The following is a 21,278-nucleotide window of genomic DNA, read 5'->3' on the forward strand; positions in this document are numbered from 1 at the left end:
GGTGGCAAGAAGAGCAAAGTTGATCCTAAGGACATCTACAATTACTCCAAAGAACCAGATCATTGGAAGTGAGATTATCCAAAAAAGAAAAGAAAGATTTTGTTGTTGCTCTTAGTCAAAATGAATCCTCATCAGAAAATGATTTGGTTTTGGCTATTGGTGAATAACTACAACATCACTTTGAATAATGGGTATTGGACTCAGGTTGTTCTTATCATATGTGTCCACACAGACTCTTGGTTGTGTCGTATGAGAAGAAGTCTAGTGGTAACGTCCTCGTGAGTAACAATGCTTCTTGTAAGTCAGTCGGTATAGGTTATGTACAAACCAGAATGCATGATGGTGTTGTTAGAACCTTAACTAAAGTTTGTCATATTCCAGAGCTTAAGAAAAATCTAGTATTTGTCGGTGTTATGGATTCAAAAGGTTTTTCTTACTGGGTTGAACGTGGGGTTATGCAGATAAGGGGAAAAAGGAAGTTTACATTAATGTAGAGGACTAAGCAAGGAAATCTGTATATCCTTCTGGAGTCCACCATGACAGGCACTGTCTCTATTGTTTAACAATCTAGAAGTCATGCGTCTAGTGGCTCGCTTGATAACTCTCTAGGGCATGGGCCACATCAGTGAAGAAAGGTTTGGATATTTTGAGCAAGTGAGGCTTACTTGAAAATCACAAGGTGCAACCTCTTCAATTTTGTGATCATTGTGTCTATGGGAAGTAGCATCGAACAAAGTTTCCAAAGGTAGTGCACACTACAAAGGCCATTTTGGACTACGTCCATTCTGACTACTAGGGGCCTTTGAGAGTTTCATCATTGGGAGGGGTAAAGTATTTCATGTCCATCATTGATGACTACTCCAGGATGACATGAGTATTCATGATGAAACAAAAATTTGAAGCTTTTAAAATTTTCAAACATCGGAGATTCTTATTAAGATTCAGACACAAGAAACAATTAATTGTCTTAGGTCTAACAATTGCTTGGAGTTCAGTTCTATTGAATTCAATAAATTTGTAGAGATGAAGGCATACCAAGACAACGTCTCTATGGTAGATGAGTCTAGTATCAATTGTACTCTTAAGATACTTGAATAGACCTGTCTCAACCCAAAAACTCATATTCAAGCATGAATTGGATAACATGCATCTGATTCTTTCCAACAACGTCATTCCTTCGGATACTCTGCTTTGTTGTGGAGTATAACATATGCAAAATAATGCTATTATAATCAAAGTTACATTTAAATGTCATTTTTAATTCATTGCAGTCTTTATGTTCAAAGTGAAATAGTTGTATTTAGTCTATAATCTTAATTTTTAACGTTTAACATTTATTAAAAAAATAATTAATATTACAGGTCAAATATATTATTTGATGTTTTGTCTTCTTAATCATTCTAATCTGTCATATAAAGAAATCGGTTTTTCATTGTTATATATATTTGAGTTTTCTCTATTATTTTTTTTTTCTTATAGGCCATTTTTTATTGAGAGACAAAGAATTTCAATATCAATCAATTTCTCTTTCGAGTCAAGAACTCTTCACAGGTATGTTTTATACTCTTTCGTGTGTTCCTTAGTTTTTTCTTTGTTTTATAAAAACTATCGTAGATTTTTCTTCAACTAATTAGTTGAGAGAAAGGGAGAAAAGATAATATTACTACTAATTCATACATGAAATTTAAAAGATTTGAATTGAAATTCATATAGTACTATTCAAAATGTAAAAGTTTGAGTGAAATTAAATTTAGGTTTTTTTAAGAAATATTTTGAATTCAAGCTATATGAATAAAAAATATACTTGAGAGAAAAATCTACATTAAAAGGTGGCTAATTAGATTTTATTATACAAACTATTTACCCATAAAGTTGATAAATAGTTGACACTTATAATATAATAATAAAAAAATATTGTTTGTTTTAGTATTTATTTACTTTGATTTGCGTGGACAACAAACTACTATTCAGTTGGGAACTATCCACTTTAGCGTTTTATGGTTTTTTTAGTTTGAATTTTATTTAAAATGTTTTAATGACTTAATTTGTTTATTTTAATAATATTATTAAAATTTATTTATTATTTTTATTATTTAGTAAGCTGACATGTCAACTTACCAAATCAATTTCCTTTGCGAGTTTCTATTTTTTGTTTTCAAATATAATTTATAAAATAAAATATGTTCTACAAAATAAACATAAACTTATTTTTAATTCAATTTTAAAGCAGTTTTATATTTATTATCAAAAGCAAGAAAAACGTTTTATAAATTTAATTTTTAATTTTAAAAAACACATTCTACAGTTTGATTCAGAAATCTCATATTGGTTGTTTATTGGTAAGTTTCTTACAAGTGATCACAAAATCTTGGGGCCTATAGTGAGCTTCACTTGATGAGGCTACATAGAGGTCGAGTTACATGGAAAAATGTTTTGGACGAATTAATTGAATTGGTTAAGGTTGACAATATATATATATATTTTAAAAAACTGAATATACACAGGGAGAAAATGACGCAGGGGATGATAATCGCAGTACAAGGATCAAGAAACATGAATGCAAGAAACAGATTTGAGAACAGGGACATCATAAGCACTATGCCAGATGATATCTTAGGGAACATTCTTTCTCGGTTGACAATGAAAGAAGCTGTTAGGTCTAGCGTGCTTGGAACTAAATGGAGACATAACTGGACCTTTTTCTCTGGGGTCTTGGAATTTGAGCAGTCACGTAGGAATTTTCACTTGCGCCGAGAACATGTTGGAATCTTGACTAAATGCAATGTTTTTGTAAGTGAGTGGGAAAGGTTCATGACCCATATGTCAAAAGTGATGAAATCACTGAAAAGCTCATCCATGCAAGGACTGAGAATCTGCATGGATTTGGGTGACCCTTGGAGGGCAGCTGAATGGGTTAAGTATGCTGCTGAGAAGGATGTTCAAACGTTGGACTTGGATTTCTCATATCACTTCTCAGTACCAATCTATAAAATGAGTGAGCTCACTATTCACAATGTTTTTCCATCCAGGGGTTATGAAATGAAGTCACTATGTAACCTGCGTTTGTCTTCTGTGGACGTGAGTGGTGAAGTCATTGAGGGTTTTCTAGCATCTTGTCCATTGCTTGAAACAATACGTGTGATAAAATCAAAACACCTCGTGCGCTAGAAAGTTCAGGGTGAGGCACTGAGACTGAAGCATTTGGAGTTGGTTGATTGCCACATTATGGATCTTTACATCTCTGCTCAAAATCTCCAAACATTAAGGTACCTAGGAGAATTCGGAAAGTTCAAGTTTCAAAACATTCCAAGCCTCGTGGAAGCTTCCTTTGGAGGAATCTTTTGTAGTTTCCTGCAATCTGACATTGGCCGTGTTGATTTTTATGAAGTATTAATTGGTGCAGATCAATGTTCTGAAATTGGAATTGTCCATGCCGTATCCGGTCAGTGATTAAGTAGATTGCATTTTTATGCTTTGTTTCCATTCATGTGTCAAATTTTGTTTTAGTACTGAATAATATGTTTCATGTCATGATCCACTCTCAGGGTTTTATTGAAGGCATGCCTGTGTTTGATAATGTGAAGCAGCTGGAAATTCGAATTCCTCACAGGAGTGGAGCGTCGCTTGATCATCATGTTTATTTACTAAGTTCATTCCCTTCAGTACGCGTGCTTAAGATTAAGGTACGTACGCAAAGAATTGTGTATGTTGATCATGCATGCATTCCCTGAATGTATATATGTTGAATTAGGTCAGTCCAACAATAGTGAGTGACACTTAAAACAAATTATAAGAGATTTTTTTTTAATCAAGAAGCTATGTTGGATTTTTTTTATTAATATATGTGATTTTTTTAGTCAGATTTTTTTAATCTATACAACTTAATAACAAATACTCATCTTGTCCCTATTATAATATCATTTTTAGAATTTGTTTGTCCATCATTTTTTAATCTTTACATCTATTAATTATTTTTTCCTATGTGTCTTTATTTAATTATTCATTTTTCAAACATTAATGAGAAAATAATTAAGTGGATAGAGAGAAAAAAAAAGATAATTTTAAAATGATAGTACAAATAATTAAAAAATTTAATGTAATTAATTAAATAATTATTTTTCTTAAAAAACGTGAATTAATTGAAATAATCTTATAATTAGAGACTAAGAGAGTTTCAGTTGTTTTGCCCTTGGCCGACCCGGATCATCATGTATGAATTTGACATATGCATTCCTAGCATGTATGTGCATATATGTTGTTGATCTCAATCAAAGTTAGAATTGTGAATGTATCTGTGATTTGGCAGTTCCAAAGGAACGATCTGAGGGAAGTGAAGGAGAAGTGGAAGGCCAATATGGAACATGAGTATCTAAACCTGAGGGAGCTGGAAGTGTCAGGATACAGAAGAGACCCTAGTCAAATGGAGTTGCTTATCAACATATTTGAGAAGGCTCCTAATCTCAACAGGGTTGTTGTGGATCCCTTGTCTTCAATGCATGTGGATAGGTCACCTGATGTCAGGGCTGAGTATAGAGAAATGAGGCGTGAGACCACCAAATGGCTTGCTGATTCTCTCAAACCACATCTGTCTCCTTTAACTCAGTTGATTGTACTCTGATGGCAGAGGCAGTGACCAATGGATTGGAGGCTTCTTTTGAGATTTTATGATGCTATGCTAGTTTTCTAAAAAACTTCCTTCAGACTTTTTAGTTGCTTGCTCTGGTCAAAACATTTTGTGATCAAGAGTGGTTGGTACTTTTATGCTTCTGTTTGTTTCTGCTGGGAATCTCAGAGAGACCCTTTGAGACTCTTCAAGCTTAATTTGATTGAATAATTTGCCTCCATTTCATTCCTCTTACTGATATTTCCTGTTTTGTGGGCAAGGTTGGGACTAAAATTAGTTTTGGCTACATGCATCATATATATGTTATACGGTTTGACAATTTTTTTTTTATTGAAATCCCCTCCTCTGCTCTTCCACAAAGTTGTACCTACCAGATAGTAAGTTTATTTTTTAGGAAAAGTTAAACAGTGAATGAAACATAGTTTTTAACTAACAACATTTTTTTAACTGAAGGAGTAGTGATTTTATCGGATGGAAAAATGTTGGTTGACTCTATGATACTCATGTGACTTTTTTTGGGGGAATCTCCACCTGGAAAAGAAACATACAGCAAAAGGAATGGTCGGTGCAAAGTGGCAGTGGTCCTACTCCATCATCAAGCAAAAAAGGATTTTATTTCTAACATGCTAATATGAATTTTCTTCACGTTAGGTGTTAGCCAACTTGATGTATATATCTACCGGTACAATCTTCGTCAAGCATTGGCCTTTTCTTTGAAAATACGAGACGTTCTACATTTTGTTGTCACAGTTTTATCAGTGTAAAAGCAAAACGAAATGAGTCAGAATTGCAAGCCGTTTTAGAGACATACAGCAGGTTAAAGAGCCATGTAAATACAAGAATTGGCCATTTAAAAGTTAAATTAAACTTTTTTTTTTTCTGAATCAATTAAATTGAACTTGTAACAATGATTTATTTTCCTTCACATTTTTCTTTTTGTGCATTTGAAGTCCAAGAAAATTGATAGGTTGTTGTCGAATCCTCTTTAGCTTAGTGCATGTTGGGATTGAAATTATAAATATTGTGCGTGCATTTCAATGCAAATTCAATGAATAAAAGTAAAATAAAACAAATACAGAGATCCTAATCTTTTGGCAAAATTACTTTTGCCTCAAAAGTACTTTTTCACCTAAAAACCAAACATCTTAATTGGTAGAAATATCATTTAGGTTCTAGGGAATAAATGCACAGACATGCAATACAAAAAGATTCCAAATCACTTATCAGAAACAGACATCCATGTATTCCCAACAATATGGCTAATATAATACGCTTAGGTCAAGGTGAAAAGAAAAATGAAGTAAAAAAGAAAAAGGATTGACCACAAAGCAGATGTAGATTGAACCAAAGTAATCACATTCTGCGATCACAAATAGCGAATATAATATATAACTAGGAGGTATTTGTAAAATCTTTTTTCCTCTTATGAGAGAAAAGGGGGAGTATGTGTTCATACATTATGGCCCAAGTATCAACCAGTAACTAATTATGTAGAGTATGAGTAAAGTGTAAAGTATTATTACTCAATAGAGTGGCCATTGCAATGAGCCTTCTCTTATGAATTTTAAATTAGTTAATCAAGGTAATAAAGGATGGTCCCAGTCTCTCAGTTAAACTAGCTCGTTAAATGAGGAGATTCATTTCTAGCTCAAGTTGTATAACTAAACAAATACAGGAAGATGAAAACAGTATCTCAATCAAGGAAGTACAGCTGGAACTCTGGACAATTCATAAAAAGACATCATAGAACTGAGGGGACCTCATTTACTTTTGGCAGCTATCTAATATTATTGGCCTAATATGAGAAGCAATCTATCATTCAACTTAGTGCATTATTTATAGTCCACAACCCATATCCCGAAACTTAGAAACTTGGTTTCAAACTCTAGAGTAACCCCACCCCCTCAAACACTATTCCACTAGGCATACGCACAGATTATAAGTTTAGACAGATATACTAATATACCATACACTAAAGCAAAGAATAAGGATTGAAGTATTAAAAAAAATAAAACTTTATGATTTATTGGTTTACATAGTTGGATAAGGAAAAAGATAACAGAACATATCTGTGTAAGCCTACTAAGTAATCTCAAAAGCAAATAAAAATTATGGAACATGAAAATGAGAAACACATCCAAATACAGATGCCAAAGGTAGAAACCCCAATTCTCATCAAGGGAAGGCTATCCCAGGGACAATTAACTTGGTAAATGAGATGAATCAACACGGAAGCACCCCTCAAAGCTATGTCAGATTGTAGATACCAGCAAATCTTCTACTGAGTCAATCTAAAAGCACTTCACCAAACCATCCCATAACAGCACAATTGTACACAAACACCCCAACATGCTCCTTCACACCAAGTACTTGCCAATCTATGGTTCCATTCCTGACTCCTGTCCTAGGACACCATGAATTCAGTACAACAGCTTCACCTTCTGGACTCCTTTGTCCACTCACAACCAGAAGTTTCTCTCCACAAGCCTTGAAAGCCAGGCCCCATCCATTAGAAGAATCGGCACGTACTGGAAGCCTTCCCAATTCACTCCAGGTGTTCCTTTCCTTGTCATATTTCCTCACCATGTTGGTTAGATGCTCAACCGCATACAACTGGTTATCCACAACTGCCACAAGTGGAGGTGCCTGAGCAGCCCCATTAACATATGGATACATACGCTCTATTTTCCGCCAGTTTCTCGTCTTAAGGTCATACTCCTCCCCACAAGTCAATGAAACCGTAGGACTTGACATGCCACCAATCACATAGAATTTTCCATCCATAAAAAAGCCAGAGCACAATCTTCGTGGTGTATGCATGTTTGGCAATAGTTTCCATGTACCTGAATTTGAGTCATACAACTCTGCTGATTCAAGAACATTTCCATATTTATCACTTCCACCAGCAACAATAGCAATTGAACCAAGACTGCCAGATCCGAACAAGCAGCGAGGATGGTTCATCTCCTTACACTTAACCCAACCACGAGAAATCAAGCTGTACTTCCAAATGGCAAAATCCATCATTTCCCGACCAAAAACCAACAATTCACTCCCCACAGCCAAGGACTCCTTGTCTGCATGATTAAAGCACTCATCACAAGGTATCTTAGGTAATGTTATCCATCTATTCCTCTTGGGGTCAAACACCTCCCACCCTCTTGGATCACAAACCAAATAAACCAAATGCTCTAGCTCCACAATCCCCAACTTCTTCCTCAACTCAAATAGATACCCGCTCCTAATCAGCAAGTTGTACCTTTTATTTATACATGCTAGTGAAGCATAATCCGATCTATTAACCCAAGCAAGACAATTCAGCGCAACATCATCAAAAAGACCAGGAAGAAGCGAATCATTTGGTCCAACTCTAGGAAAACCATCATTCACTCCTTCCCTTGTATCCAATTCAACAAAGCTATTATTCACTTTCTCTTCATCCTCCTGCAAGGAACAATCCAAACGTATTTTCTTTGTCATGTCAATAAACCTTCAGTGAATCCCAACAAAAACCTTCACAATCCCTTCATAAGCAACCCACACCCACAAAGTACATCCCAACAAGTGCATGCCACTAATCTCTATATCTGTATGCTTTCCATCAAATCTATGACTTCCAATTAAAATCTGTAATCACCTTATACTAAATAATCATCCCTTCACTGGACATACACCCATTTGGTACATCAACTGGAAAACCATAACCTCATAAAAAAGAGAGATACAACAAATAGAGTTATGGCACCAATTGCAAAAGAATCAGGAACAAAGATTTGAAATTCCGGCAATACCAGAAAATAAGGAATTTCTCGTTATCTGATTTCCGGCTTCAGAGACAGAATCATCTGCAAATTCATAACGAACAAATGAAAAATGGAACTAACTTGCATGCAACGGAAATCCCCGAACCCCAGAAAGAAAAATCAAATTTTGAGATAAAGGGTATGCTGTGATCCAATCGAAGAAGCAAGAACCGGTTCCGGATCCAAATCAAAAGAAGAAGAAAAAAATCGACGAGGAAAAAAAAGGGGGAATACCTGAAAGTGCGGAGAACGACCGGATCTCTGGTACGGAAGCGCCGCATGATTCGATGGAATTCATGCGCCGTCAAAACATGTTATGCCGGCAACCGGCGACGGGAAGAAAGGGTCAAAGCGGTGCGTTAGATGGAGTAACTTACAAGTTGGGACACAGAAAAGGGGTGCTACGAAGTACTAACACTAACCATATAATATGCGAGCGTGAAACTAAGGTTGTGCCGGCTCGGTTTGGATGCATTATTCTTCGAAAAAAATTTACTCGTATCAGACTTATAAATTATATGTTGGGTTTTTATTTAAAAATAAAATTTGAATCAAATTAAATTTATATTTTGATTTAGTTTGATTTACTATAATACTATTTTTTAAAATTTATATATTTTTTACCTTTTAAATTAAATTATATTAAAAAATTGTTGATAACATTCTATAAAATTTATTAATATATTAAATTTTCTATAATAAAAATTTGTTAAATTTTCATCTATTTTAAATTAAATATACCTTTAAATAGTCATCTAAAAAAGAAAATGATAAAACACTGGGAATCTAAGTGATATACACGAAATGGATGATAACACTAAAGTAGTGCAGTTTAGTTCGATCTTAAAAACAAATCTCAATCAGAACCAAATAATTGATTTGAGAAAAAAATTATCCAAACAAATAAAAAAAATTGATTTGATTCGATTTTCAAATTTTATCTTTAATTGGTTTGAATTTCAACACCCCTATGCCCTATGTGTTACCAATAAAATTTCCTCAATTGGTGCTGGGATTGCTGCATTTACGGATAAATTATACTAATATTGTTTGAAATTAACTGGTTTTGGACAAATTCTATATAACAATAATAATGATAATAATAAATAAAAAAACAAAAAAACACATGTTATATGAAAATTAGTTGAACTCAAATTATTTAATATTTGACTATATTTTGTATTTTGAACTGTCTTGTGATGTTGCAGGGTTTTTCTTTCTTAGATTAATTTTGATTTATGGGTGGATTAAAAATTTGCTTTGGTATTATGTACAGAAAAAAAAATGGTTTATACCGTAGTTAGATAAAAATGTGTTTTTCGTTATTATAAATATAAAAACATTTAAAATTCATCCTTACAAAATGTGAGATTCTTTTAGCCTAATAATAGGTTTGCATAAATTTAAACTTAGGATGATGAATTTTTATATTGATTATGTATATAATTAATGTAAATATAATATTTTTTTATATCAATTACACATATAATCAATGCAGAAAAAAAAAAAACAATGACTTAAGCTCGAATACCCAAACCTTGCTTCGGGCGACCAAAAAGCAACACATTTTAAGTTTATGATAACAAAAAATACTTGCATAGATAAATTCTCAATATATCTATATTTGTGAGAGCAAAAAATATATTTTAACTTGATAGTTATTATATACTATTTTGTTAAAGAGTTAAACTTATAGTGAGTATTTTTTTTTTTTTTGGAAAAGAATAAATGAAATACTTATGGAAGATTCTTATGGGTAAACACTATGGTGTAAGTAGACTTGAATTGGATTAAATTTTATCTAATATTCAACGTGACCCAATTAAACTTAATTGGATTGGATTAGATTTATCTTTTTTCTTTTAGCAATGTAACCTAATCCAACAGTTGAGTTAGATTATTTGATTGAGTAATTAAAAAAATATATTACCACCTTTTCAACTTGCAACATAAAAATACATCAAAAATAGTAATTTAATCTTGTTTCTTTGTTTTTAAGTTTTATACATCACTAAGTAGTCTTTATTGCTTCAATGTTTTACAACTCACAATTAGTATTCAATAAAATCATTAAAATTATTGTATAACTCGTAATTATTAGACTAAAATCAATCTCCAAACCCTAAAATAGTGAATGAAAGGTGTTTGTGGAGAATAGACAATGACCAGTAAGTGAAAGCTAATATGGTGCGACCCTCTCAAGATATCATGGATGAGAATATGAGAGTTAGGTCAATCTTGAGATTTTTTATGACATGGGAAAACTAAAAAAATTATGACCTCATAATTATTAAAATATTGTCTATTTTAAATTATTTTTGTTGCAAAATTCATTAATAAACTATTTATAATCAATGTTATTTAAAGTAACAATAACATAAATAATTGATATTATTCTAATAATTGTTATCAACAATAACATGAATAGTTAATAATTCGTATAAAATCATTTATAATAAAGTAAAATCAATTTATCTATCTTGTGACATAGTAGATTATAAATAGAAATTTGACATTTTTACTTATTTTAAAATCAATTTATCAAAATTGAAAATGTTAAAATTTTCTTTGTGATCTATTATGTCATAAGATAGATACATTGATTATATTTTGCTTTAAATAATTTTATGCGAATTATTAATTATTCATTATTACTGATAACAACTTTTAAATAATATCAACTATTCGTGTTATCGTTACTTTAAATAATTTTGATTATAGATAAATTATTAATAAATTTTATAAAAAAATTAAGATAGACAATATTTCAATAATTATGAATGAATAATTTTTTTTGTTTATTTTATTGTTCTTTTATGCTCATAACTTATCCCTCTTTACCATCCAACTTTAACATAAATAATTCTTTAGATTCACATTGACATTATTAAATTATAATATTATATAAATATTTAATACATATATAGACTAAATAAACAAATTTGATGCCCCTCTAAATAGGACCCCTAGACAGTGACCCACCTTAACCATGCTGAGGGTCAACGCTAAACATAAACATATATTGTCAAATCCAGACACATGTAAATTGAAATGCAATGTTAAATTAATTTTCTAACATTTTGAAATAAAAATATTTTCAAAAAGACCCTTGAAGTGGTGGGATTTTTTTTAATGCATTTTTCTCTTTCTATTATATTATACCATTTATACTAATATTTATGTCTTTCTTTATTTTTTTTCTCTCTCACTTTATGTTCATTACATTAACATTTTAGGTGTTGAAATATCATTTTCTTATATAATACTAACTCCTTCAATAAATTCAACTCCATTCATAAGATAAAACTCTATATTACATCTATACCAATATATAAAGAAAATACAAATTTGTGTAACTGTTTTTTGTCTTCATATTTTTTAGACAATTTTATCCTTATTTTTAATAATATTAAAATAGTAATAATAATTAATCCTTTTTAATTATGCATATCAATTAGTTTTTTTTGTTCTATCGCTTTTTTTAACTGTAATTAACTTCTATCTTTTTATTATTTAAAAAAATTTAGAGAGACACGTTCCCCTCATTATATAGTATGACGTTGAAATAATAAAGCTGCTAGTAGTGGCGGATTTACATGGAGGGTGATGGAACAATTACTCCTACAAAGTAAATATTTTTAGTTGAATATTGAATATATATTTTTTCCCATAAAAAATAAATATTACTCCCACAAAATAATTTTTTAATAAAATAAATATGAATAATTGTGAAAGATAAAAAAAATTAACATTAATTTTACTCACTTTATTCTTTTAAATTTTATTATTTTTAATTTATTATTATTACTTTTAATAAGGCTTATAAAATATTTTTTATTTGAAAAAATATTAAACTATTTATTGTCCCTATTAAAAAAAAAATCTGAATCCAACACTCTTAGCTATATGAATAAAATTAATAATGTGCATTAGGTTCATTGTCTCCTCAGCTTTCCTCTCGTCGATATCAAATGCTTTTCCTGCGACAGTTATTATTATTGCCTGCAACCATTTTATTTGGAAAAAGTTCATTGAAATAATAATAAAAATAATTATTATAATTACTACTATAAATCTATTTTTAATTTTCTCTTCACATCATTTGTCATTTTTTTCTTTCTATATTTTTCTTATTTCTGTACTCTCCATTCCAATCCATGCCAAATAGAATGGAGTTTTACAAATGGGTTAAATAACCTTTTACTACCTATAAGATTATTTTGATTTTATTATCTAAATTATTTTTTTTTTAGCATCTCACATTTTTTTATATTTAATTTAAATACCAATCATTATTAAAGATTCGTTAAATGATATAAGACTGATGACGTACTATTTCATTAGTTTGTGACAATATCATATCATTACTTAACATATTTTCATTGACAACATCAAATATTAAAATCAAATATAAAAAATATGGGAGTGTTAAAATTGATAAAATAATAATTTAGATAGTAAAATTAAAAAAGCCTATTTCATAAAATAATAAAAAGTTATTTTGAAGACGAAATTTACCGAAGTAAATAAAGCTTAGATATATTTGTTGCTCTCAAATTTTTAAGTAGTTTTTATATGCTTTGTTTTGAAGAGATCGAGGTCACATAGAACAACTAATTAGGCTTTGGGGATTATGTTTACTTGCTTTGGTCACATGTGGATGTGGTATTTGACACTGTATGCACTGATAAACAATTTTCTTTTTGCACCACTTGTATGCAAATGCTTATTTTTTAAACGCGTAGTACCAATTTTAAATATTATATTTTCAAAAGATAATGACGAAATATATGTATTCTTTTGCTAGCTAGTGAAGTGGAGTTGCTCTAATTTAGAATTAATGGGTTGTTATTGGCTCAATGGATCCATCCACATGCAAGTAATTAATACTACAAGCATTGCACTCAATGAAAGGAAAGCTTTATTGGGTAGTACGTGATTGAATTGAAGAATTATTTATCAAGATGATATTTGGGACGGGTGGTTCTTTCTTTTGTAGTAGTGCCTCTCATGCTGTGTCAGAAAAATTGATGATGGTTTTATTCAGATTCAGATTTCAGAGTGTTTGTTGTTTATGGCATATCCCATCCCCCACAGTAATCTCCTGTTAGTTAGTCAGTCACTCACTGCGCCACGTGGTCCCTTCTTCGCTGTACTTTTTGCCCTTCCACAACCATGCCACCTAGTACACAAATTCACCACTCACCAGGTAAGGGTATGCGACACAAATTTAGAATAATATTACATTATAGTTAATATTAAAAAAATAAAATTGACTGAACACATGTATTCTCATAGTACTAAAAATAAGTCCTTTTTTAATATTTAGAAAATACTCTAATAATGTGTTTAGATTATTTTTATAATGAGATTTTTCAATTATTATTTTATGGTGAAGGTAAAATAACATAATTATTTCTACTTTTTCATACCATTACCATTATTATTATTATTATTATTCTGCAGAGTCATTGATTCTTTTGTATTATCTAAATACAATATAGGTTTGTTTAATAGATTTTATTTATACAATTATTTTTTAAAATATTTGTCCCGAAAGAAATATATTTTTTAAAAATAAATTATTTATAAAAATGTTTTTATTTGTAGGAAGTACATTTTGTTCTTGTAGGTTTACACTTCACAAAGTTTATTCTTGAAAGTTTACAGTTTATTTTCTGAGGGAACTTTCATCATAATACCAAATAGAGTTTTTCGCCTTTTCCAATTAGTACCAAACTTTACTTCAAATGCAATTCTCTCTGCCTTTTCCTTATAGTACGATTTTTCTTGCATGCACAGGCTGGCTAGACAGACATGGAGAATTTGATTAATTACTTGAAATGAAAATTTTGATGAGTTTATGAAAGGTATCTTTTAGAACATATTTACCAGTCATTGTATGAAATTGGTTTGAGTGCGCCAACATTTATAAAGTATCTCCAATTAGAGAGTTTGAAGCAAAATACAAGTATAAAAAACATCGCTCCTGATAGCCGACGATGATATTATGAAACCAAAATGTATCCCTCTTTTGTCAGTTTCTGTGGAATAAGGATGAGGCACATGCACATGAGGGAAAAAAGTCTAGATAATAATAATAACAGCGATGGCGACAGATACATCTTTTGGTTGGTGCTTTTCACTCTTTATCATTAAAAGCATATAGAATAAGAACATGCTAGTTGCTTTATCCCACGTGACACAGAATCAGAATTTATAAAGCTGCTAGTGCTCATTGCTACCCTTGATTAATTATTAATGATAAACAATAATGTAATCAGAACTAACAGCATCTTTGAAGCACAATATTGTTTCATGACAGTGAAAACATTTGGGGTTGCCATTTCTTAATTGAGATGATACATACAAAGTTTAAACTAAGAATTAAGAATATCTATGCCTAGAAGCTAGAGCTCAAAATTCATTTCATGCGTGTAAGGATCCTTATACAAGGCCTTTCTCTCAGTTTCTACTTCTAGACACCAAATTCTTTCACAAAACAAATAAAAAAACATTCTTCTGCCTCTGCTACTTATCATGCCTACATGAACTATATTTTCTTAAATTTTGAGATTCCTTTAAGACTGCCTCTAATCATAAAATACCAGCAAAGAGTCTAACAAAGAAAAAAAATCACAGCTTTTCCACTGTACATAAATGCAAACTAAAAAAATTTAGTCAGTATTGCTCTCATCATTGTCCTCAATTCCCAAGCTCTTCATTTTGCACCAACAAAGGTAATCAGGAATTGGCCCATCATCTCCAATAACCCAGCTATCTTCCGCAACATCACTTAAAGACATCCTTAATCTTGGGTCTGCAAATTTTGAAATTTAACTACATTAACATGGAAAATGTAGTCATGTGATATGACAAAAATGCGGAATGTCATGAATACCTTTGGAAAGTAGGCCTTCTATTAAGTTCTTCAATGGGGGATTCATATCGTTGGGGAGTACTAAAGGATTATTGACTATCTGGATCAGGAAGAAAATAGCAAGCTAAGATTGTGATATAGGCACCAGAAAATATGAATGCCAAATCAAGTATAATATCCGGGTGAAAAAGTTACGAAACTTAGTAAAGTGAGAACTTTTGAAAACAGAATGACATTTTTGTTGTAATTATAATAAAAACATGCATGTTTTTCTTACTTTGTCATATATGTCTGAGTGTGTATTTCTTACTTTGTCATATGTATCTTGAAGTGTGTCTCCAAGAAAAGGGTATTCACCCAATATCATACAGTATAAAGTAACTCCTACTGCCCACGTGTCTGCAGCTTTACCACCATATTTCACACCTAAAAACATATCCAGACACAAAACAGCAGTGAGAACCTGTACGTCAACTCCACAGCAATAGTATCTTACAAGCTTGAAAAGAAAATAACCACCTAAAATACACTCTGGTGCAGTGAAAACAGGAGTGCCAGGTGATCGACGAAGCTCATCTTTATCATCCTGCAAAATGAAACTGTTAAAGTTTGTTGTAAAAGTTAGGAAGAAAGAATGAATTAGGACAAGATCCGAATGACCCAATTCAGATCAGATGTAGGGTTCTAATCTTCTATCCTTACTAGAGCTAGTAGACGCCAAATGTGAAAGGGGATATGTAAATTCTTGTAAGAAAAATCCTCCCAGAGTAGGGAACTAGATCAAGGAAGGCCGTGAGAAGAAAAAAAACTCATAATTGGCTGAGGTTTGGGGAAAATGATGATGAGGAAGAGGAGGATGAATAGGTGCAAAAAAACTCACTTTTGGTTACTCCCAAGAAGGCCAAAAGTGTCTAGGACCACACGGATTTACTACTTTTTTAAAAGTCCATAAATAGCCTAAAAATTAGAAAAAGGCCAAGAGAAAAACAAGCTTAAATTATGCTTGTGGTAAAAGAAGCAATGGCAAGAACCATTTAGTGGATAGAACAATGTCCTTTAGGAGTGGAATTTCGTTCAATGTGCAGTTAAAGAAGCTTCAAGTTGGTGGTTGAAGCTATTGGAAACTACGAATGAATTGGATGACACAAAACAGTTGTTGAAGGATCAAAAGATAGAACAGGTAAATCATCCCTAACACCCATCCAATGCTACCAACATCCCTATCTAGATGCTTGCCTGACATATGTAATTTGTAAATATAAATAAGAAAATAATGTTAGTTGGTTAGTTAGGCAGCTATTAGTTATGAACCTTAGCGTAGGATTTAGTCACAGGCCTAGACACGGAAGACTTCTTTCAACCTATAGTGAAAGCAAAAAACAGACTGTCCTTGACAGAGCCCCTCCTAAACTAACACACGTTTTAGTTAGAGTGAGAATCTTATCTAAAAATTACCCTAATTAATAAAATAAGAAAAGACAAAGACATATGATGAATTAAATAGTTCAAGATTTAGATATGATAATCCTAATTTGTGGCCATATCACTATTGTTAGTTAAGATTTTATAACTGTGAGCTGTTGGGTTCTGCCTATAAATGAGCATAGCTGTTGTACATTTTAGACAGACTGAAACAATAGTGCAGTGCACAACTCATTGATCTCTCTTTCTCTCTCTCTGAGTGTGTTTGGTAGAGGGAGGGAGGAGAGAAATGGAGAGGAAATAGGGTGGGTCCCACACCTTCTACACTCAACCAAACATACTCCCTCTCCAGTTATTCTTCTCTCGTCCCCTCTTTCTCTTTCCCACTTAAATTCTATATCGATATGTCAACTAATTAGGTCAAAATGTATTATATGATTGATGATCGACTAATCACTTTTAGGAAAAACCATGAGTTCCTATGCCTTGACACTAGCTAATTTCGGTTTTCCCAGAGAGAAAAGTTTCCCATGTTGCAGTTGAAGAAACACTAATGCCTATGTAGACTATGAGCTTTGATATTCATTTTAAGTAATCAAATTTTCATTTGGGCTCAGTAATTACATTACCTCAAAAGCCTGGCTGACACTGAAATCCCCTATCTTTACTGTACCATGACGAGTAATCAACAGATTATCTGGCTTAATATCCAGATGAACAATATTCTGCTTTTCCAGAGAGAAAAAAATCACAAAATTGATTAAACTATTATAAAGCACAATAGCACATTCATAAATAAGAGTTTGAGCATCTAATATAAATGATATGACATCTAACAATTTTTTGCTTTTTGTTTAGCAAGAAGATCATCATATATAGCCATTTATATGCAAAAACTGTGTTTGTGTGAGAGAGAGAGAATCTTAGTTAATATTAAGCACAAATTGATAGGTAGAGAAATATTACATGAGCATGGAGATATGTTAATCCAGAAACTATATCACGCAAGTATCTCCTAGCAGTCTCTTCACCTAAGCCACAAGTGGTACCTGAACCCTCGCATATCCATTTTCCTTCCACATATTCAAGTACTGTACAAGAAAAATCAGCAGTCAAGCATGGAACTTCAAAGGTATTCTTCTTCACTTAAACTCAAATACAGATATAAATGACAGGAGTAGTAGTCAATCACTAAAGAATCAGTACCCATGTAGAAGTTATCTGACTGTGGGTCATCAATCACCTCAATGAGATCGACTATATTAGGATGTTCCAGCATTTTCATAATGAGAACCTGAAAAAGAAATTGGTATTGGCATTTTAACATATTATAGGGACATTAGCACAATAGCTAAAACAAATAATGTCAGAAAACATCGTTTATCATACATACCAAACCAGGAAGCAAAATAAGCTGAAAAACCTATGCAAAAGAATTTCCTTTCAGAAAATGGGAGGTACACATTTTGTAAAATAAAAAATTGTGTACTTTCTAAAAATGACTAAATGGATGCTACATTGCAAACAGAGTCAGAATAAAAATAGATGTCACATGAAGAGTAAAAACATAAAGTGGCAGATATGAGGAAATATACAATGTATTTGATAAAATTTAACATATGTTTTAATCATATTTCCAGTTCAGAGTTCAGACTGTGAAAATCAAGGATATGAAGAAGAAATATACCTCGCGTAGTACGTCAGTCATGGCAGTTTCTGAGGGTGAAACTCGAAGCTTCAGTAAATGAGATTTATGAAAGGCCTTCAAGTCAAAAGATTTTCAGCTCAATAAATGATGAAATGCACTATTATCTTGATAACTATTAGAACATAAAAAACCCAGTATCAAATAAGGCCATGTTTCCTACAGTAATCTGCCTACCGACACCAAAATGTTTCCTTACCTTAATTGCATAATTCTTTCCATCGACAGAGCTTTGATAAAGAGCCTGTCATGCATGTAAGGAAAGAGGCTCAGGAAAATTGTTTTCACTGAGACAGAAAAAGTAGTTAACCAGTTAAGTACCATGAATACTACACTCACCACTTTCCCATAGCTACCAGAACCAATTTTACACTCACGAATATACTCATTTATCATCTTGTTCCCATTTTCATCCTGAAAGGAAACTAAAAGTTCAACAAGACTTCTAAGTTCTGAGAGAAAAGATATTCATCACAAAGAGAAGTGTTTCTTGAATACAAAATAACATTCAGATAGGAATAGGCAAGTAACTTATTTCTGTGTGTGAGAGAGATATATACAAATCATTCCAAGACTTATATGGTTGATATAAACTGATAATTTATGGTTACAAGTAAAGAAGAAGGGAACACAAACTGAGTAGACAGCAATGACCCAAGGCATTTTAAATGTTCAGCCACAACTTCATTCTATCACTAAAAATGATGTATGTCAGATATAAACATTTAACCCAAACTTACTTTGACATGTAGCATTTCGTTGAAAAATTATATTAGTTCCTTTTGTATTTAAAGTAAATAAATATCATAAATTTATATTGCAGCTCATAATAAACACATCATATCATTAAGAGAGGGAATATCTGGAAACCATAAAGTACTTAAAACACAATGAGAGCAATTTTCACTCATAATATACTACAAGAATCATCAAGGTCATTCAACATATCAAATACCACTAGCCCACCTAGTCTCAATGTTTGCCTTTACATAAAAAAAAATTCAACATCACCCTTACAGCAAAAACTATAAAGTAATCCCACAAAACAATTACCTCGGTGCGCACAAGTTTGTGAGTCTCCTTAACAGGAAACCGTGTACAAATCATGTCATTTTCTACTCTCAAGTTCAAAATTTCTTCCGATCGCTTGGGACGAGTTTCCTCCTCGCCTTCATCTCCACTAGTGTTAGTAACCTCATCATTGTACAAATGCTCACCCTCTTCATCTTCAATGTCATCATCTAGAAGAGGCTCCTGGCAGAGATTATTATTGTTAGTGGCAGGCTTAGACCTTTGACTTTGACGGTTAGGTGTCCTGATGAACCCGAAGCAACTACAGCACCCCATGGCAAAAGAGAGAGTCTTATTGAGCATCTGAAGCTTGAATCCTAAATTTGATTGATGTATAGTATCTCTCAACCTAAAAATTAAAAAATCTACAAAAAAGAAAGAAAAAAATAAATTTACTATGCCAACAACAATAAAATATCAAATCTTCAAAATCAACCATCCTATCAAACAGATAGAAACACTTAAGCTAAGGTTCTTACTTGATTTAAGAGGAAGAAAAAAGGGCTCCAATTCAAGCCCTACTCAACGTTGCTATTCCAATGGGTGCCATTCAGCCAAGTGGAGAAGACAACTAGAGATATAAAACCCGCTACTACAATTCACATCCAACATCGTGATGATAGCAACTCCAGTTTATAACAATCTAGCAGCTTACGTTGACCTTTTTGGCATGAAAAGCGAACAGGGTAAAATTTTAACAATAGAAAAACAAAAAACAAAAACATAGAAATTAATTAAAAAAGATAAAAGGGTGACGATGGGAGAAAATAAAATTGATACTTTTTTTTTTACATAGAACCTTTGATAATGACGAAAACAACATAAGCATTCGGATGTTCGTAAAGTTACCTCCTTTTTGTGGGCGGGAACGACAAAGTGGGATAGCCCTGTCACCCCAGCTCCAAAAAACCTAGATTTCTAGCGCGAAACGAAGGTTTTTCAGAGACCAATAAACCCTAAGTCGTAAATTCAATAGGCAAAAACGAAAATGAGAACCGAATCGTAATTCGGGATCCTAATTGAAAACCCTAGATGGAAGAAATTAATTAATTATTAATTCAATTAAAAAAGGGAAAAAATTGAAAGGTGAGTGATGAATATTGAATAGGGACGATGAAGTGGAATTGACGAGGAGACAAGTGTAACGAGTGTTCAGTGAAGAGAGAGAGAAAAAAAAAAAAACACAAAAAAGGAATATTTTAGAACCGCCACACAGGAAGAAGAAGAAATTGCCTATTTTCTTTATCAATAAACTGAAACAATCTCGTAAGATCATGCTGTTTATCATAATTGTTGTACATCTCATAATTTTATATAAATTTAAGTATTTTAAATAAAAAATCACTGTAATATTAAGATTGTTAACTAAATATTTAAATTAATTTTGTAAGTATTATAATATTTAAAAATATATTATTTATTAAGATTGTTAAATAAATATTTAAATTAATTTTGCAAGTATTATAATATTTAAAAATATATTATTTATGATATAATATTAATAAAAAATAATTATTTATATAAAAATAATATTTATATAAACAACTCCACATCGTATCATATGTTTTAGTGAAAAAAAAAATTAAAAAACATTATTTAAAATTAAATAACTCATATAAATATTTCATTCTAAATGTTCTAAGTAGCTGATTTAAGTATTTAATTTCATAGTCCATAATTGATGAAAAAAAAGTGTTTCATAGTACATTTGAAATATTTTAATTTAAGAATTAAATATTTTTTTACAAAATTAATTAAAATACTTTAATTAAA

The 21,278-nt window shown here is 31.6% G+C and overlaps 4 protein-coding genes across 8 annotated transcripts; 2 read left to right on the forward strand and 2 right to left on the reverse strand.

Moving 5' to 3' along the window:
- Positions 1 to 2,511: 2,511 nt before the first annotated feature.
- On the forward strand, positions 2,512 to 3,168 carry LOC102665296 (F-box/FBD/LRR-repeat protein At5g22700-like). The gene has a single exon (XM_006591554.1). It carries the CDS (start codon positions 2,512 to 2,514, stop codon positions 3,166 to 3,168), a length of 657 nt encoding a protein of 218 aa, XP_006591617.1.
- A 358-nt stretch (positions 3,169 to 3,526) lies between these two features.
- Positions 3,527 to 4,834, forward strand: LOC102662343 (uncharacterized). The gene is made up of 2 exons (XM_006591081.4): positions 3,527 to 3,683; positions 4,307 to 4,834. Exons 1-2 carry the CDS (start codon positions 3,531 to 3,533, stop codon positions 4,616 to 4,618), a joined length of 465 nt encoding a protein of 154 aa, XP_006591144.3. The 5' UTR covers positions 3,527 to 3,530; the 3' UTR covers positions 4,619 to 4,834.
- Positions 4,835 to 6,623: 1,789 nt separating this feature from the next.
- LOC100792139 (F-box/kelch-repeat protein At5g60570) lies at positions 6,624 to 8,910 on the reverse strand. Of its 2 annotated transcripts, XM_041007030.1 has the most exons (3): positions 8,662 to 8,910; positions 8,416 to 8,469; positions 6,624 to 8,329 (listed from the first exon to the last, which is right to left on the reverse strand). In XM_041007030.1, exon 3 carries the CDS (start codon positions 8,102 to 8,104, stop codon positions 6,911 to 6,913), a length of 1,194 nt encoding a protein of 397 aa, XP_040862964.1. In that variant the 5' UTR covers positions 8,105 to 8,329; positions 8,416 to 8,469; positions 8,662 to 8,910; the 3' UTR covers positions 6,624 to 6,910. The 2 variants fall into 2 exon arrangements, with proteins under 2 accessions (XP_040862964.1, XP_040862963.1); XM_041007029.1 differs by having other exon boundaries at positions 6,624 to 8,469.
- A 5,836-nt stretch (positions 8,911 to 14,746) lies between these two features.
- On the reverse strand, positions 14,747 to 20,756 carry LOC100816625 (serine/threonine-protein kinase GRIK2). Of its 4 annotated transcripts, none has more exons than XM_006591082.4 (14): positions 20,355 to 20,733; positions 19,985 to 20,166; positions 19,488 to 19,870; positions 18,774 to 18,848; positions 18,634 to 18,678; positions 18,417 to 18,491; positions 18,123 to 18,152; positions 17,936 to 18,023; positions 17,696 to 17,820; positions 17,359 to 17,454; positions 15,827 to 15,893; positions 15,585 to 15,733; positions 15,329 to 15,407; positions 14,747 to 15,247 (listed from the first exon to the last, which is right to left on the reverse strand). In XM_006591082.4, exons 3-14 carry the CDS (start codon positions 19,806 to 19,808, stop codon positions 15,105 to 15,107), a joined length of 1,293 nt encoding a protein of 430 aa, XP_006591145.1. In that variant the 5' UTR covers positions 19,809 to 19,870; positions 19,985 to 20,166; positions 20,355 to 20,733; the 3' UTR covers positions 14,747 to 15,104. The 4 variants fall into 4 exon arrangements, with proteins under 4 accessions (XP_006591145.1, XP_006591147.1, XP_006591148.1 ...); XM_006591084.4 differs by having other exon boundaries at positions 15,618 to 15,733; positions 20,355 to 20,731; XM_006591085.4 differs by lacking the exon at positions 18,123 to 18,152 and having other exon boundaries at positions 15,618 to 15,733; positions 20,355 to 20,756.
- Between the last annotated feature and the right edge of the window lie 522 nt (positions 20,757 to 21,278).

Source organism: Glycine max, chromosome 11 (assembly GCF_000004515.6).
Source record: "Glycine max cultivar Williams 82 chromosome 11, Glycine_max_v4.0, whole genome shotgun sequence".
Lineage (NCBI taxonomy): Eukaryota > Viridiplantae > Streptophyta > Magnoliopsida > Fabales > Fabaceae > Glycine > Glycine max.

Coding starts and splice junctions, on each gene's coding strand:
- LOC102665296 (XM_006591554.1), top strand. CDS start 2,512: ATGACGCAGGGGATGATAATCGCAGTACAAGGATCAAGAAACATGAAT.
- LOC102662343 (XM_006591081.4), top strand. CDS start 3,531: ATGATCCACTCTCAGGGTTTTATTGAAGGCATGCCTGTGTTTGATAAT. Junction 3,684..4,306: donor TACGCGTGCTTAAGATTAAG/GTACGTACGCAA, acceptor GTGATTTGGCAG/TTCCAAAGGAACGATCTGAG.
- LOC100792139 (XM_041007030.1), bottom strand. CDS start 8,104: ATGACAAAGAAAATACGTTTGGATTGTTCCTTGCAGGAGGATGAAGAG.
- LOC100816625 (XM_006591082.4), bottom strand. CDS start 19,808: ATGCTCAATAAGACTCTCTCTTTTGCCATGGGGTGCTGTAGTTGCTTC. Junction 18,492..18,633: donor GAAAGAATTATGCAATTAAG/GTAAGGAAACAT, acceptor TTTGACTTGAAG/GCCTTTCATAAATCTCATTT. Junction 15,248..15,328: donor AGAAGGCCTACTTTCCAAAG/GTATTCATGACA, acceptor CAAAATTTGCAG/ACCCAAGATTAAGGATGTCT.